Genomic DNA, 15,554 nt, shown 5'->3' with positions numbered 1-15,554 from the left:
GTGCAAAGCACGTTCTCAGTTAGGCGCGTGGGTATTTACAGTAAAAAAGCTTAAACCGAAAAGAACAGCTGGTTTGCAGATACAATTTTTTGTTACTACAGATGACCATTTACAGTTGATAAAATTTTGTTACGTGTGTGTTTATCACAGTAATAGAAATACCACAAGTTTAAGCTTCACTCATAAAACATTTACCCAACTATTAATATATAATTGTTTAGTTTAAATATATAAGATGACTTATTTTAAAGATCAGTCGATTTTAAAAATAATAAATAATACTTTAGTAAGTTAAATTGAATTCAATGCAAAGTATGGGATAAATTAAAAATGTTGTTTATATAAAGAAATTGAAAAATCGGTCAGAAAACTCCATTCAAAAGGCTATAAATCAATTTTGTTTGACACTGGCACGTAAGAATAACTATTCCGATAATTGAAATTGTGCGTGAGCCAATAAAAAAAATCTCGCACAATTAGAACTCACATTTAGAAGCCTAAATTATAATACGAAGTTCTATGAAATTCATATATATTATTGTTATAATCGGATTAAATAAAACATAGAAGCGTTAACACTAATTAAGTTTAAACATTGTCGACCACCTGTAGAGTTATTTTAAGTAGGCTAATAATAGTACCATAAAAATACTCATTCTAATCGCCGATTCGAACAAACATTCAAACATAACTTCACATTAGCCGAGAAATTGCATATTTGCAAACCACCCTAACAGTTCTCCGCTCGGAATAATAAACAAGTATAATAATGGGTACTGCTTCCCGCAGCCCATAAACTGTCCTGCTCGTTGTTCGGTTACAATTACAATATTTTCTCTTCGACAAGGCTTAACGACACTTTAAATGGTCCTTGTACCAATTTTCGCACCTCCGATTCTTATTTTTTCACTTCTCGAATTCAATTTAACCGTCATCGAAGTTTATGAGATGGATTCGCGTTTTTTTTTACAGCAAAATTGTTTGTAATAACTCCAGCACGATGAAAGAATTATAAGCTATGGAAAAACTCAAATAGCAAGAAATTATCGGGTTACGAGTTTATAATTGCGAATATAAATCTTGAATAAACCATATTTTGAATATACCAAAAAAGAAGTTTCTCGGAATACAACTCACAGTACGCGTGTTACATACTTCGATCAAAAATAAGTCAAGAATGGTACGCAAATATAATGTAGGCGGCAGTTGAGCCTAGATATGTGAATTACCTTTATGCGCGATAACAATTAAGTAAATAGTTCATTATCGTTATCCTATAAAGCCTATCTTCAAGCTGGTCAACTTGACTGTGAGTATTTATTTTTATATCGAAGAGGTAGTATCGTTACAGGGCTTTTAGACATATTTTATTATTATATGACGCTAGAAAGCTTGACTGTTTCATAATGTTTGTAACAATAAATACCTATAATTAATTGTTTTTTTAAATTAGTATTTTAAGCGGCTAATAAAATCCATAAAGTTAAATACATTATTATAAGCCCTCCTTTAAAATATATATAGCATAGTTAACCTACAATTTGGCCTGAAAAATACTTACTAACTCGAACACTTAAATTAAAAGCAAAAAAAATGCGATTGCGCGATCAATATTATTTATTGACACTTGATTGATAAGTCTCAACAAGGATTTCCTCAATTTAAGTACTTTTCAGTAGTCTCAGTCACGCAATCAACTTGCTTATCTTTACTATAAATAAGATACTTTACATATTTATTGCATGCTTAATAAACCCAATTACAGACAGCCATGTCAGGCTTTCTAAATACCCTTGATAATATTCAATATTATCAGTTATGGTTACACGTCAATTTAATAAAATTGACGTGTAACCATAACCGATTCGTTAATATGAACAATGTGGACGAAGTATCTAATTTAAAGAATTTTTTAATGTGCCAAAAAACTTTAATTTTAAAAGTACTTTAAATAATATGTAAAAGTTAAGCTCATAAATATTTAAAAGTATCAATACTGTTTTGTTTGATGTAACATTTAAATAAGTTTTTTTAACTTTTTAAGCATCAACAGACTCTAGTTTTACCATAAATAGGAAATATACTTTTTCGAAAGTCGGAAAGCGAGATAAATTAAAATAATGGCTTAGGATTGTGAGGGCAGACGTGCGCAGGAGTATCTCACGCGATCGCGTCGCGTCCTTCTGATCCTATCGCCGAAGCGGGGTCACTGTGTCGGACATTTTGGCATTCCATTTAAGTACACAATATATCTCCTAATACCAAAAACAAAGCTTAGATGCGAAATACGTGTTGAATATGAACACCATAACTTTTCGCAACTTTTGCCAAATACGACATTATAATTCAAAATTTAATTGTGAAATATAAAACTTTACGAACTTTCTATTTCACTTTTAGAGCCAGGCTTTTAGAGCTAGCTATTATTAAGTTTGTCTGTACCACTTGATAACCCGTCGTTACGTATAAGCGTATTGTATGGTATCGACGTACTCACGAAGCACATTAAACGGGGAGGGTTAACGTTATTTATAGATACATAGGTACATACATTTACATGAAATGTTAAAAGGTTTTTAATTAAATTGCATTTTACCGAAAAGCAAAGAAGCCGAACGAACTCGTTGCGCTAATCAAGGGCGGTAGCTCAATCAAATGAAAGCAATAAATCTCCAAAAACCAGAAGATTCAATTATACCGCTACCGGAAGGCAAGAAGAGTGGCAATAACAAATTGTCCAAGATAAATAAAATGATTTTAATGCGGGAGAAGCTTTAAACTCGTTTATGTTATCGCGTTTCGTTGCCGCACTTTTTGTGAAAATCTCATTTTAATGCTTTATTTAAAAATTAATTACTACTTTTGAAGTAATTGTGCCGCAACAAAATTAAAATATTTGAACATGCTTTGGTGATGATGCGACGGTTGATCTGTCTATTATATGTTAGATATTATTTTAAGTGTGAACGTTACTCACTTAAAGTATTGTAGATAAAACTTCATTATAAACATTGCAACGGCTACTTTATAGAAATGTGTTATAAAAATTTAAGTAGGTATTAGTATTGTCTTGCTACTTGTTTATTTAAATATTATTAAGTGTTATAACTATTGTAAATTATTTTTTATTGTACATAATATAGATACGAGATATAAACTTTTTATTTTATTAACCGTGCATGTCATAACAGATTTCTGCTATGAATTCGGCTGTCGACTGCACATTTTTGACAGCATATTATGTATTATTCATAAGTTACACATCTAGAGATGCTCTAAATAACATTTCCATCACGTGGGCAGAGAATTATTAGGGCTAGTTGCAATCCATCTTTAAATCTGCTGTAGCGTTATCTATTGGAGGCATCCAAGTCGGCATGCCGACACGATGCGATGTCGCCTTTAAGACCGATCTCGACCACTATTTCGCGCTTACCACTCTGGAAATTATCCAAATTAAATTCAAAACCTTATGTTGAGCTGATATGGTTTAATTTCCAAGTTAACTTCTAGCACGAAATCTCGATGCGTATATACGGTCAACCCTATTTAACAAGATAGCCCCGACATGACACCTCTCTCGATCGATGAAGCGTGCTGCTATTCTCTTGGTCGTTGAAAGTAATATTACACATGACGAAATTAAATTGATATAATAATTTTAGTTACGACTTTTAGGTATATATTTATATAACTACCGCGACATTTACTATATGAGAACAAAATTATATCTAGTGTTAACATACGTTAACATATTTTACATTAATTTTCGAAAATGTCAGTTGTTTAAACTTTAAGAAGTGACTTTTAATTTGATATTAATTAAGAACATAACATCTTAATTATAACGTCCAATTATCGCGAAAATGTAAATGATATGTGAAACTTTACAAGATGACATATATTTAGGAAGGAATCGTTTCTTTGCCAAACGTAATGTTAACATTTTTCCGTACATAATGTTAACATTTTTAGCATAAAATATTTTCTATTATATTTTCGAAGTATTATAATATTATCATAATCCTTGTGTCATTAAGGTAGGCATTTCTAGACGAGAATAGCATACATATTTATATACCTATGCATATTTACAAAAATCTGTGCCGAGCTTTAATACTACGTCTCACAACCGCATCGTCGTAGAAACTATTATCGGATTAGGTCGTATAATTTATTTTCGTCTCGGACATGCCGACCGATAAAGTTTTGGAAAATTTTATTTCAATTTAGATAATAGTACGGTTATCTTTGTTATACGGTAAGAACATCAAAATAATTTACTGTCCGGTGATAACAACACATGGAAGAGATAAAAACAATGCCATTACAGATTAGTACGATAACCACAACCGTGTACAGACGCGCTTCTAGTATTATCCATGCTCTATATAGTTATACGTATTTCTTGATAAAATGTTGGTGTTAATATTTAGTTTCGCAGGACTTCTGTCACTTGGTAAGCTTTATAATTTGTATTAAATTTATTTAAAAAGAGAACACTTGCAACATGTCACAACTATTGTCATAGTTTAACAAAACGGTTTCATCACATCCTTATATTTCGGTCCATCGTTACGAATTAACAAGGTCTGCGCCCGCGCCTCACGTTGTACACAATGGACTCGACACATCTCGCTTCGCAACTACCGCTTAATAAATATTTATTCTATTCACTGTTGACAATCATATTTACATTGTTACAATACCAGACGCGTCCTGACACAGGCGAAAAGCGTAGGTCGAAGTTTTCGTTATGAGCATCATTGGTTTCGAATTTAGGTTAGTGTTACGCGCGATAAGCGATTATAACAAAGTTTATAATATGATAAAAAACAAAGGTATTCAAGTATGATTCTACAGTAAACAAATATTTAAAAAAATATATTTATTCTTTAAAATATTATGTATATACTTAGATGATCCAAAAGCGTGGACTTTTGGTAGGTATTTTTTGATTTTCACAATAAAAATATAATGGTATATTATTACGTATACTTAAGATACTATTATTGATGAAAATTGGTTTATACTTAGATAATATCGTTTCGCATCATCTACATTCGGTATATTTACATTTACCTAATAGATATATATCGTAAATGTATTATACAAAAGTAATAATCAACTTGAATCAGGTATATCTGTAATATTTATTTTTGCGCGTCAAACTTTAAATTGAAGTTTAATTATTCAAAATATTTAAAAAACCCTATAAATCAGTAGGTACTGATAAGTATTATATTAAGTTACATTAGAGACCAAGATGCATGTGGTAAATCATGCACAATTATGTCAGACGCCCATCATCTACTTTCTCGGACGACCAACGGACGATCTCTTCACGCATCGGCGACTGATAGACCACCTTTACCGTTTTAGGTTTCGCTAGATTGATACAAAACTTTCGGATTCAACTTTCCAATATACCTACTAACTACATGCATTTAAGTCTTCTTAAACATACAGTCGATATGATAGAATTATTCAAAGTTCGCCTTTCCGCATGATCCTTGAAGTTTAGTATTTTAAAATTTCCATGAAAATATTGCAATTAAAGACAAACAATATTTCTAAATTATTATTGCATTCAAAAGCAGTAACGAAATATTTGTTTTAAAATAGTTAATATATTAATAACATTAATTTTAATTCAATTAAATAACGTTTATGAAATTTGTACAAACGGTTCATTTGTATCTAAAACATTTTTATGTACGTATGCTTAATATAAAAATATAAATCGAGATAGTAGACATTCGTCATAAGCAGATTCCTTTGGTTTCAATAATTACTTAAGGTATGCGCGGATCAGATCGGAACGCTTGCCGATGACCGGTTAAATGGCGCGAAACGGGAGAAAATGACGTATGATTGCGGCCTTTAAAACAAACGTAAACTGCGCTTCGGAGCAATCATTACACAGCATATGAACGGCGTACGGCGATCTGTTCCGGACCAGAAGAGACTGGTGCACAATCCGATTCGACATACTACAAGAATGTCATAAGTCAAGTGTAGCAAAGTAACATGACAGGCGAATCTGTCGGACTTTCTTTTAAGTAAGGGTGTTTTAAATTACGGTAAGCACTTCGTGTTTAAGTGCGGATCAAATTAATTTGTCATGTTGACCTGAATTACTTTTTTATATATCAAAAATATTATTTAGCTCATTTTGTTTTATTATTATTAGTAGTTAAGAACAATAAACTTGCCACATCCATTAATTAAAACGTAATTCACATGGAATTGTATTTTTGTTATCTTTGCAGTATCTTCCGAAAGCTGCTTCTTTCAAAGATGCTTAGGATGTCACCCTCAAGAAACAGTATGGCCGGGTTCTTCAGTTGACTGCGGGCCATCAAACTGGGTCACAGCGCAATGGTTACATAATCTTGGACATCCTCCACCATCAACAGATTCAAAAATACCAATAGAAATGCGTTGTCTAAAAATGGTAGCAACGCCAGATAACAAATCTTGTAAGTGTTAATACGTTAGATACGTATTTATGTATTTATATTTTAATTTCAATTACCATTTTTAATTTTGTATTTTTATTGACACTCGAAATTTAATTTCCATATATGTATGAAAATAAATCTATAAAATTATTTCTATTCATTTTTTCGGATACTCAATGAAATTTTTTTTCAGACGGCAACACTGTGGACTCATTGCGGGGTTGCGTACCTAGGGCTCAGGTGGATTCAGTGTGCCTTGCTCTAGTAGCCGTTGAAAGAGCTCGAGGGCACAGCAACGCCAGATGCTTCATATGCAACGGTGAAAATTGCAACTCTGCCATCAAAACTTCCTATAAATTATACGTTTTCATACTATCTTTACTACTGTACTATGTATTAAGATGAAACTATTTAAAATGATACTTCAGAAAAATTCTCAAAATGATTCTTTGATTAACAAATACTAGCAAATTATATTTGTGTTACTGTCCGTCAATGATAAATAATGGAAAAAATATAATGTGGAAGATGAGAATAAAAAGTTTGAAAGGAAACAATTTTATACAAAAACCTGTAATAACTTTAATATAAGTTTAATATACAAAAGTGGAATTTGTTTTAAAAGATAAAATTAGTTAAGCACCTTGGACCAAATTAATTTATCATTCCCTGTGATATATACACAACCTCTTTAGACACTACAATTATTTTCATATTAGCATATCAAATTATTTTATCACTTTTTTATTTAAGATATTTCATAATCAGTATTATTACTGACATGACAGATATAGAAATATTTTAACTCTGCCGCTCTGAAGATTGCAACAAGCGTCACCGTATTTTTAGTTATATTAAAATAGAGCTTAATTCAATTACAGAAGCTACAGAAATGAACGTCATGTTGGTCGAAAGTTGTTCAATTACACAAACAGTGAGATAATTTAATATAATTGTTGTAAAGCATTTCTGTTTATTATTATTTCATTGAGAATATATATTTTCTCATTACGAGACATATTTAAATTCATTTATTTTTATAAATGTGTCACAAAAGTCAACTTTGATATAAGTTAAATATTATAAACTTAATATTGTAGGTGTTTCCCTTTTGTCAGATTATACTTTCTCGGCCTATTTAAAAACTATCTTCAAATCTGATATTAAAAATAATATTAAAAATTAATTATGATGACATTATGAGATTCTTAATACAGATATACATAGACTAGATGTTATAACGTTCATATACGTGAACCATTCCTTATATATAATTTTATTAAAAAAACATTTTATTTTATATCAGTATTGAAATAAATATTCCTTAACATGTTAGATTAAAACACAAGATAAACATGTAAAATATTACTTTAAATATTAAATGTTTAACATTGCAACTTAATTTTTAAATTATTACATAATCAGAATTGTAGTGAATAGTTATTTACTAGATTAGAATAATATTATATATATATATATATATATATATATATCAAAATTGATGATGTCGTCCATGGCCAAAAAGGTCAATCGTGGTAATGGCGGCCAAATTCAAGGGAGACACAGCCAACTACTAACTAATTAAAATACATATAACAACATAAAATGTAGGTATAAATATTTTTTTATCAAAACATTATTCAAACGGATAAGAATAATATCACACAATGACAATAAAATAAATACGATTGCTTTAATAATAATAAGTACATAATATCCAAAATATATAGATTTATTCTACAGATATATAGACGTTATTGTTAATTGATTTCGGACGCGTGCATTAGCATGCGTGACGTTCGCGCTTAGATGAAGAGCGCGTCAATATGATATACAACTTACAACTTATTAATAAAATAAAACGAACAAATACAATCAAATTTGTACCGTTTTGTCTCTACCTTTAGTCGTTTCACGCACACTGAGACATCTTGTAAGTACGAGTGCCATTCAGTAACATAAATGCACGCCGTTAATTTAACGTGAAATAGCGCGTCTTCGTGCATAAATAGATCTATAATAAGTTATCATAGCAGTACTTTAAATTGAAAAAAAAAAACAAAATAAAGATGATACCAAACAAAATTAAAAAAAAATATGGTGTCGGTCGGCAGACAATCAAATGAGCCACCTGTTGGTAAGGATAGGTAAGTTCCTTACATCACCAATGCGCCACCAACCTTGGCAACTAAGATGTTATGTCCCTTGTGCCTGTAGATACACTGGCTTAGTCACCCTTCAAACCGAAAGACAACAATACTGAGTACTGCTGTTTGGTGGTAGAATATCTGATGAGTGGGTGTTACCTACCCAGACGGGCAGACGGTACAAAATATATAAATGAAATCGTGAACACGTATTTAATTCCTATATATCTTTATACTAGAAATTCTGCAATCCACTATTTATATAGCTACCAATAATGTGAAAAAATATGTATTCATTGGCAACTTAACTCATAAAAATATTTAATAGATAATTCCCAAACATACTGTATGGCAGTTTTTACTCAAATCTACTTCTCGATTTAAGCTTTCGATTAATCATTCACGAAGAAAATACAGAATTTTCTCACTACCAAGATCCAGTTACGAATACAGCTTAATTAATAACAATACTTATTTACGCTCAAACAAATTAAATGCAATATCGATAAAACGAAACTTAATGTCTTTTATAATATAAAAATCCTAACATAAACATGTTATTGACTAAAGTATAAAAATAGTAATGACCATATTAATTTTTAATATTATTATCTAAAGTGACCAAAAAGGTCTTAAATAAATATACTACAAAATTGATTTGTAAAGAAATACTAATACTTAGCTTTTTTTATAAAAAAAAAATTATAATGCCTCATTGTCAGTACAACTCCTCATTCATTGAGAGTTTCATATAAAATGAGAAGTAGCAGGAAGCAGAGTGAAAACGAAAATTAAGAAAAAAAAATGATTTAAAAATCATGGTTTCTTAATCAACTATTGTTTTATATTGAAAAAAAATAACACGTATTATTAATAACACTTTAACTAGATCTTTATTATCGCGTCGATTTAAAAATTTGCAAGCATATGTAATTCGGATAATGGTAAATTTATTTGGTACCACTGAAATGATTTGGTGATGGAACGAGGAGGCTAGAGGAACTCTCAAAGGCTAATTAGAAAGCCGCACGTATACGCCTTCATTTAAAAAATCTGCAAAGCCTTATTAATTTGCAAGTTTTTTCTTACACGAATTGAATTGTCAACATAATAAAGAGTTTGTTTTTTAAAACTGAAATCATAAATACAATAAAACAATGGAATTTTGTACTAAAAACTGGTTGTGGGAGTTACAACTACACCAAGATCTAAATCAAAATTAAACTTATTAACTAAGATAATCGCACAAATCGAATACGCAAAATACCTCCCTTTTTATTTCACTACGGAACCATAAAACATGTTATCACTTTATAGATATGAGTTAAGATTTCAAAATAAATTTAGTACTATATAGTATAAACTTAATATTTGTACGAGTATTTTTACTTACGAATATCACATTTTTAACGCCAAGGCACTCGTTCAAAATGCCATATTTGTCTGTTGTCGTTCAAACACCGCTTAGCTGTCAAAGGGTCACCGATTCCGTCCTCACGATCACCGATAACTAACGTCAAACAAAGTCCATCTAATGTCTTTAACCTCGGACCTTTTTGTTGCCAAATCTGTTTTATGTTCTCTGTACAAGTTTTCCAAACTGCTCTCCCGTTCCCTTGCTCTAAACACAATCCTTCGTCGGCCATCACTTTCCCCTCGACGGTATACACTAATAATCTATCTAGATCGAGATCACTTCCACAACTTATACTCGAAGCGGGCCCCCCGAGCCCGGGGGTTCCTGCAGTGACTCCGATACAACCACCCTTATCATTGCGTATTCTTCCAAACCACCTCTCATCGGTTGGGAAAAAATGTTGCGGCCACACATTCTCCAAATACCACTTGAAGTTTTTGCAATGTAAATTTTTTCGTATCTCAATTCTATCACCCACCCTTTGAGAGTCACGTATTGCAGCAACCGAAGGATTAAATTTAAAAAAAAAGTCTGCCCATTCGTCCATCCAAACACTTGCAGCTCGCGCAAGATTTGAATTCAGAACTTTCGCAACACCACCGGGATATTTGTAGGGACTATGCCTTCTAAATATGTGACCGACCCGGGAACAAGGTGTTATTTCGACTCTCGCTCCGCACTGCCACGCTCGCCAGGATAATTCCAGGTTTTCTGCGCCCCATATAACCATACCCTCATCGTAGCCTCCCAAGCGCCAAAATAAACTCTTTCTCACAGCGAAAAGGCCACCTGCCATCGCTGGTGTTGGATAAGGTTTAGAAGGATTTTTAGACTTGTTTATCATTACTTCATTGCTAGGCATCAGCCAACGGAAGTGAAGACGCCAACTAAATGCTCCCCAATGAGCGTCGATACTTTTTGTGTATGCTAATGTATCGTCGGAGAGGAGATCAATGTGCGGGCAAATGAATACGTCGTCACTTCCTGCTCTCTCTAAGAGCGGCTCAATCCAACCTTGTGTGACCTGAAAAAGACAAAAGAAAGAACAATCTAGATAATTAAACTATTCGTTGAAATTATAATGCGAATGTAAAGATTCAATGTCAGTTTACTTGCCTCACAATGTGCATCCAAGAAAAGTAAAACATCTCCTACAGCAATTCTGGCACCCATTAGTCTTGCCCCTACTAATCCGGTTCGATTATGACTCCTCAGTATTTTCACATTATTCAAGTTTTCAATTGCATCTTCTAATTCTTTACCTAAATACTTGCGGTCGCTCGCATCATCTACTAAAATAATCTGAAATAAAATTTTAAAAGTATATTAATTCATACTTATTGATTGTTATTTCTGTCTAGATTGACAAATATGAGAACGTTTCGAATAAATACTGGTCAACAATTGGCCATTAAGTACATGGACACTAACAAAATAGTACGTATGACGTTTGGCAAATGTCAAGCGTTGCTATCACGCACACAAAGATATTTTAGTTCTTTTATAGTGATACTCTATCTAGATATTTTAAAAGTCTTAGATTTCTCCCTTCGCTCAATAACGTGATGATGATGATAATAACGTTAAGATGAATTTTGTACAAAACAAAAATATATATAAACTATTTGGCAGTATTTCCGAAAATATTGATTCAAATTAAAAAATGTAAAAGTAATTAATTATAAATACATAAGTATTCTTTTTTAGCACATGAAACCCTTATCTACCAAGTATCAAAAAATTGTTGAATAGAAAATAAATATATTCTAGTCTTGCAGAAACTCTCTAAAATGTACATTTAGAAGTGGTGATTTCAAAATGGCTTGTGACAGTCTCCTAGAATAAAGTGTATTTTGATTTAGGTGCAAGTGCAACAATTAGGTCTCCTCCACATTACTCGACAATGTGCCATCATAACAATGTGTGACAAATAAATCTTACATTTCTTTAAACAATACGTAGTATGTATACGTATACATAGTTACGAGACCAGAATTCATAAGTATATTACATAACCTTTTTATATCTTTTCAATTCTTCATAAATGTTATTAACTTAAATAAGTTAACTAGCTGCCCATCCGGACTTCTTATAAAAAAATATTTATTTTCTGATAGCGGGTCAAATATAAACCATCCTGGGACCCACTCATACACACAATTTCATTAAAAGTAGTCCAACAGTTTAAGAGTACAGATTTATGCATAAAGGTAATTGTCATTTAACTTAACTCAATGATTTGTATAAATACTTACCTCTTTTAATAGTACTGTTGGAGATCTTAATAATACGGACATCACAGTTCTCATAAGAGTAGACCAAGCTTCATTGTGGAAGACTATAATTACACTCGCTGTTGGAAGATTTTCCAAGTCGTATTCAACTCTTCTGCAACTGTCAACAAGAAATTAATGTACATTTACATAAGGAGAGAGAAGCCAAGCTTGATTAATCTATGATATTCACTTAGGATTTGCAATAAGATGGTGTTTTGACTGTAGACAAAACTGTTATCGGAATTGTAAAGTTAATAAAATGAAAGTGGAAACAAGTAGTTAAATATAATAGTGTTGTATTATAAATAAAGATATATTAATCAAGAACTGTAAGTAGTGCACAATATAGCTGAGTTATTAGCAAATCACATAAAATACGTAAATATAAGGTTTGTTTATCTTTTTTCCTACATCCATTGGTATAGGCTATAGGCTGCCTCTTAAGTGATTAGCTTAAAATCCTACAGAATAGTGCTACAAAAATCCTACAAAATCCTACAGGTCAGGCCAATAAAAAAAAATTAAAGGTTTTCTTTTATAGTGTTAGGAATATATAAAATCATTAACAAGTAATCAAATTGTCTATAAACTAATCTTATTGTCTTTGATTAGTTTTTTATTTTTTTATTGATGCAATAAAGCAAGTAGCAACTCAAGGTTTAGAAGTATTAGCACCCTAGTTTTGCAGTAAGCATGTAAAGCCTTATCATATTCCACAATGAAAATTGCTTTTATATAAAGTGCAACTAGTAAAATTTCAATATCATTTCAATAATATAATAAAATAATTCTCACCTTTCACTTCGCATATCAGGAAGACTTCTGTTTATTGAAATTCTATCACTTACAACAATATTGTATGAATGCAGTGAGTACAGGTCTCTGGCTGATATTATCTCTCTCTGCAATAATTGAACAGGTCTTCCCCCCTCTCCTGCACCTTCTATTGGAGCATAGTGGTTGGTATTGATCATTTCTGAAAATAATTAAATTAAATAGATTTTATAAAAAAAATAAAATTAAAATGAACAAGATAAAAACTTGTTTTATTTTAACCACTTATAATTTTATTAGAATTTGTGACTTCAAATTAAAATCATGTTGTTCAGTTTGGTTGTGTTCATATTAAAATGCTTATTTAATCAGTCAAACAACACGACAACCAAGCAAATTTATGCCAAAATTTTGAATAAATGCTTGTTCACATAATAATCACACAATCAAATCAAATTTTTTGTTACCATTGAAGTAATATTTATCCTTGAAATCACAAAAGTTATAAAGTATAATACATACATTTACATAATAAAAGAATGAAACAGAACAGTGGATTAGATTATTCAACTGACTAATACTAAACTTCATGATATTATATATATACTTGTGTTTTTTTATAACATTTTGCTCTGTTTAGATAAATATACTGTTTAATATGATATAGGAAATGATGATTTGGTAACTTGAATATTGTATTTGTAGATCAATAATAAAAGAAACTCATATTGTGCACATACACCAAGTATCATAACAAATTTTACTGTTAAACAATACTTAGCATGGATAAGATTTAAATGATGAGTAAGCCATCGAATTACAGTCACAACTGACAAAACATCTTAGTTCCCAAGGTTAGTGACACATTAACAATAAGGGATGGTTAATATTTATTAAGGTGTTAATGACTAGAGGCCGTGTTGATAATAACTGAGAGTACCTTGAGATAAATTTCCTCCAGAATTTCCACCAACATAATGACCTACAATAACTCGCATCCCCATTTTATCCACATAATCTTTTTCATAACGCAAACTGCAAATTTAAAATTATATTTAATAAAGTATTACAATAAATTAATAATTTACTTACTAATAGCAATACTAACCTCTTATACCAAGGATCTTTATTTCTGTTTTTGATTGTATTGTACAATTCTAAGCTTACGTAAAACATTGCATTTATCAAAAATATTAATATGATAACTAAACTAGCAATTTTCTTTTTTCGACCTCTACACATCAGTGAACGTATTTGCTGTAAATAATCAATAAAATGAAATATTTATAATCAACAGGGCTAGGAACAAAATGTATTTACTTACCTTCTTAATAACCATTGTAAATTCAAACATTTATTAAAAACATATATAGGTACTATTTAAAATTATAAATTATATATGTAGATGGCTGTCAACATTGTTTTTGAGTATTAAAATGTATTATTTAATAACAGAAGATTCAACATTTAGTGGCTATAATATTTAATGTTATCATTTTTCTTTAGTTTCGAGTTTCGATCTCATCAATAACTACCTCTGTCATTACTAGTCAATAATTAATGAATTTTAAGTGAACTCAATTCCACCTGTTTACTATATTACACTATGGTAATATTGGTAATTCTAATTTGCATTTTGCAGTTACATCTCAACTGTCAAATTGTTAGGGATGGGCTAATTATAACTATTTTTAAATTCGAATATTTCGATTGTAGAATTAGAAATTTAGTTACAAATTAATTGAACGAGAAATATTAATTAAATACTATAATAATAAAAATGTAAAATTTAAATTTATTAAAGAAGAATGTAAAAAAAAGTCATGGCCAACTATGAGCCGTAGGTGTTGTTAAATAAAAAAAAATCAACTCGGGTAAAACACATGGTGTAAAACATAGTACCTATTAGATATACTATATTCCAATGGAAGTAGAAAAAAAATAAACAAATCTTAAATTTACGTATTTTACTACTGAGAGTTATCTTTATTCAAAACTTAATGGCAATGCCAATATAATATAAAATAAACAACTTTAACATTGAAATGACGATTGCTTTGGTCAACATCTTGACTAATCTATCATCATAACAATTAGATGAGTACTGTCACGGATGTTATGGATATATATTTACAGATCTGTGTGAATAATACTTTACCGGCTTCAGATACGCATACAAAATATTTCAAATTATCCGATTGCTGCGGATAGTTTCAGTTACGAATATTTTATTATTTAGAAATTATAAAAGAAATAATTACAATATAACAGCTTAACTTTATTTGTAAGTATAATCACAGATAAAAACAAACCGTTATAAAAATCAATTTAAGCTACTTCCATTAAGTATAACACCATGCAAAAATAAAATTATAGATTTTTTCTTCAGATATCCGGCTCTAAGCATATCTGATACAGACAGAAGGTTGAATGTCAAAACATTCAGTAAAGAGTTATGACTTATGACATATACTGA

At 30.6% G+C, this 15,554-nt stretch overlaps 2 protein-coding genes across 4 annotated transcripts; one reads left to right on the top strand and one right to left on the bottom strand.

The window, feature by feature from the left end:
* The first annotated feature begins 4,302 nt into the window (after positions 1-4,302).
* On the top strand, positions 4,303-7,160 carry LOC125070052. Its single transcript, XM_047679727.1, has 3 exons — positions 4,303-4,459; positions 6,273-6,482; positions 6,658-7,160. The coding sequence occupies exons 1-3, from the start codon at positions 4,417-4,419 to the stop codon at positions 6,867-6,869; spliced, it is 465 nt and encodes a 154-aa protein (XP_047535683.1). The 5' UTR covers positions 4,303-4,416; the 3' UTR covers positions 6,870-7,160.
* LOC125070051 (polypeptide N-acetylgalactosaminyltransferase 3-like) lies at positions 6,704-14,673 on the bottom strand. 3 transcript variants are annotated; one of them, XM_047679725.1, is made up of 8 exons: positions 14,403-14,673; positions 14,187-14,335; positions 14,019-14,113; positions 13,100-13,280; positions 12,284-12,422; positions 11,145-11,330; positions 10,005-11,052; positions 6,704-6,798 (listed from the first exon to the last, which is right to left on the bottom strand). In XM_047679725.1, exons 1-7 carry the CDS (start codon positions 14,430-14,432, stop codon positions 10,018-10,020), a joined length of 1,815 nt encoding a protein of 604 aa, XP_047535681.1. In that variant the 5' UTR covers positions 14,433-14,673; the 3' UTR covers positions 6,704-6,798; positions 10,005-10,017. The 3 variants fall into 3 exon arrangements, with proteins under 3 accessions (XP_047535681.1, XP_047535680.1, XP_047535682.1); XM_047679724.1 differs by lacking the exon at positions 6,704-6,798 and having other exon boundaries at positions 9,160-11,052; XM_047679726.1 differs by lacking the exons at positions 6,704-6,798; positions 14,019-14,113 and having other exon boundaries at positions 9,160-11,052.
* Positions 14,674-15,554: the final 881 nt, after the last annotated feature.

The sequence above is a fragment of the Vanessa atalanta genome, chromosome 16, assembly GCF_905147765.1.
Source record: "Vanessa atalanta chromosome 16, ilVanAtal1.2, whole genome shotgun sequence".
In the NCBI taxonomy this organism is placed as follows: domain Eukaryota; kingdom Metazoa; phylum Arthropoda; class Insecta; order Lepidoptera; family Nymphalidae; genus Vanessa; species Vanessa atalanta.
Note: the sequence above shows the minus strand (reverse complement) of the source record. Positions and strands in the feature narration are given on the sequence as shown.

Coding starts and splice junctions, on each gene's coding strand:
- LOC125070051 (XM_047679725.1), bottom strand. CDS start 14,432: ATGTTTGAATTTACAATGGTTATTAAGAAG. Junction 14,336..14,402: donor TTACAATGGTTATTAAGAAG/GTAAGTAAATAC, acceptor GATTATTTACAG/CAAATACGTTCACTGATGTG. Junction 11,053..11,144: donor TCTTGGATGCACATTGTGAG/GCAAGTAAACTG, acceptor TGTCTTTTTCAG/GTCACACAAGGTTGGATTGA.
- LOC125070052 (XM_047679727.1), top strand. CDS start 4,417: ATGTTGGTGTTAATATTTAGTTTCGCAGGACTTCTGTCACTTG. Junction 4,460..6,272: donor CGCAGGACTTCTGTCACTTG/GTAAGCTTTATA, acceptor TTATCTTTGCAG/TATCTTCCGAAAGCTGCTTC. Junction 6,483..6,657: donor AACGCCAGATAACAAATCTT/GTAAGTGTTAAT, acceptor ATTTTTTTTCAG/ACGGCAACACTGTGGACTCA.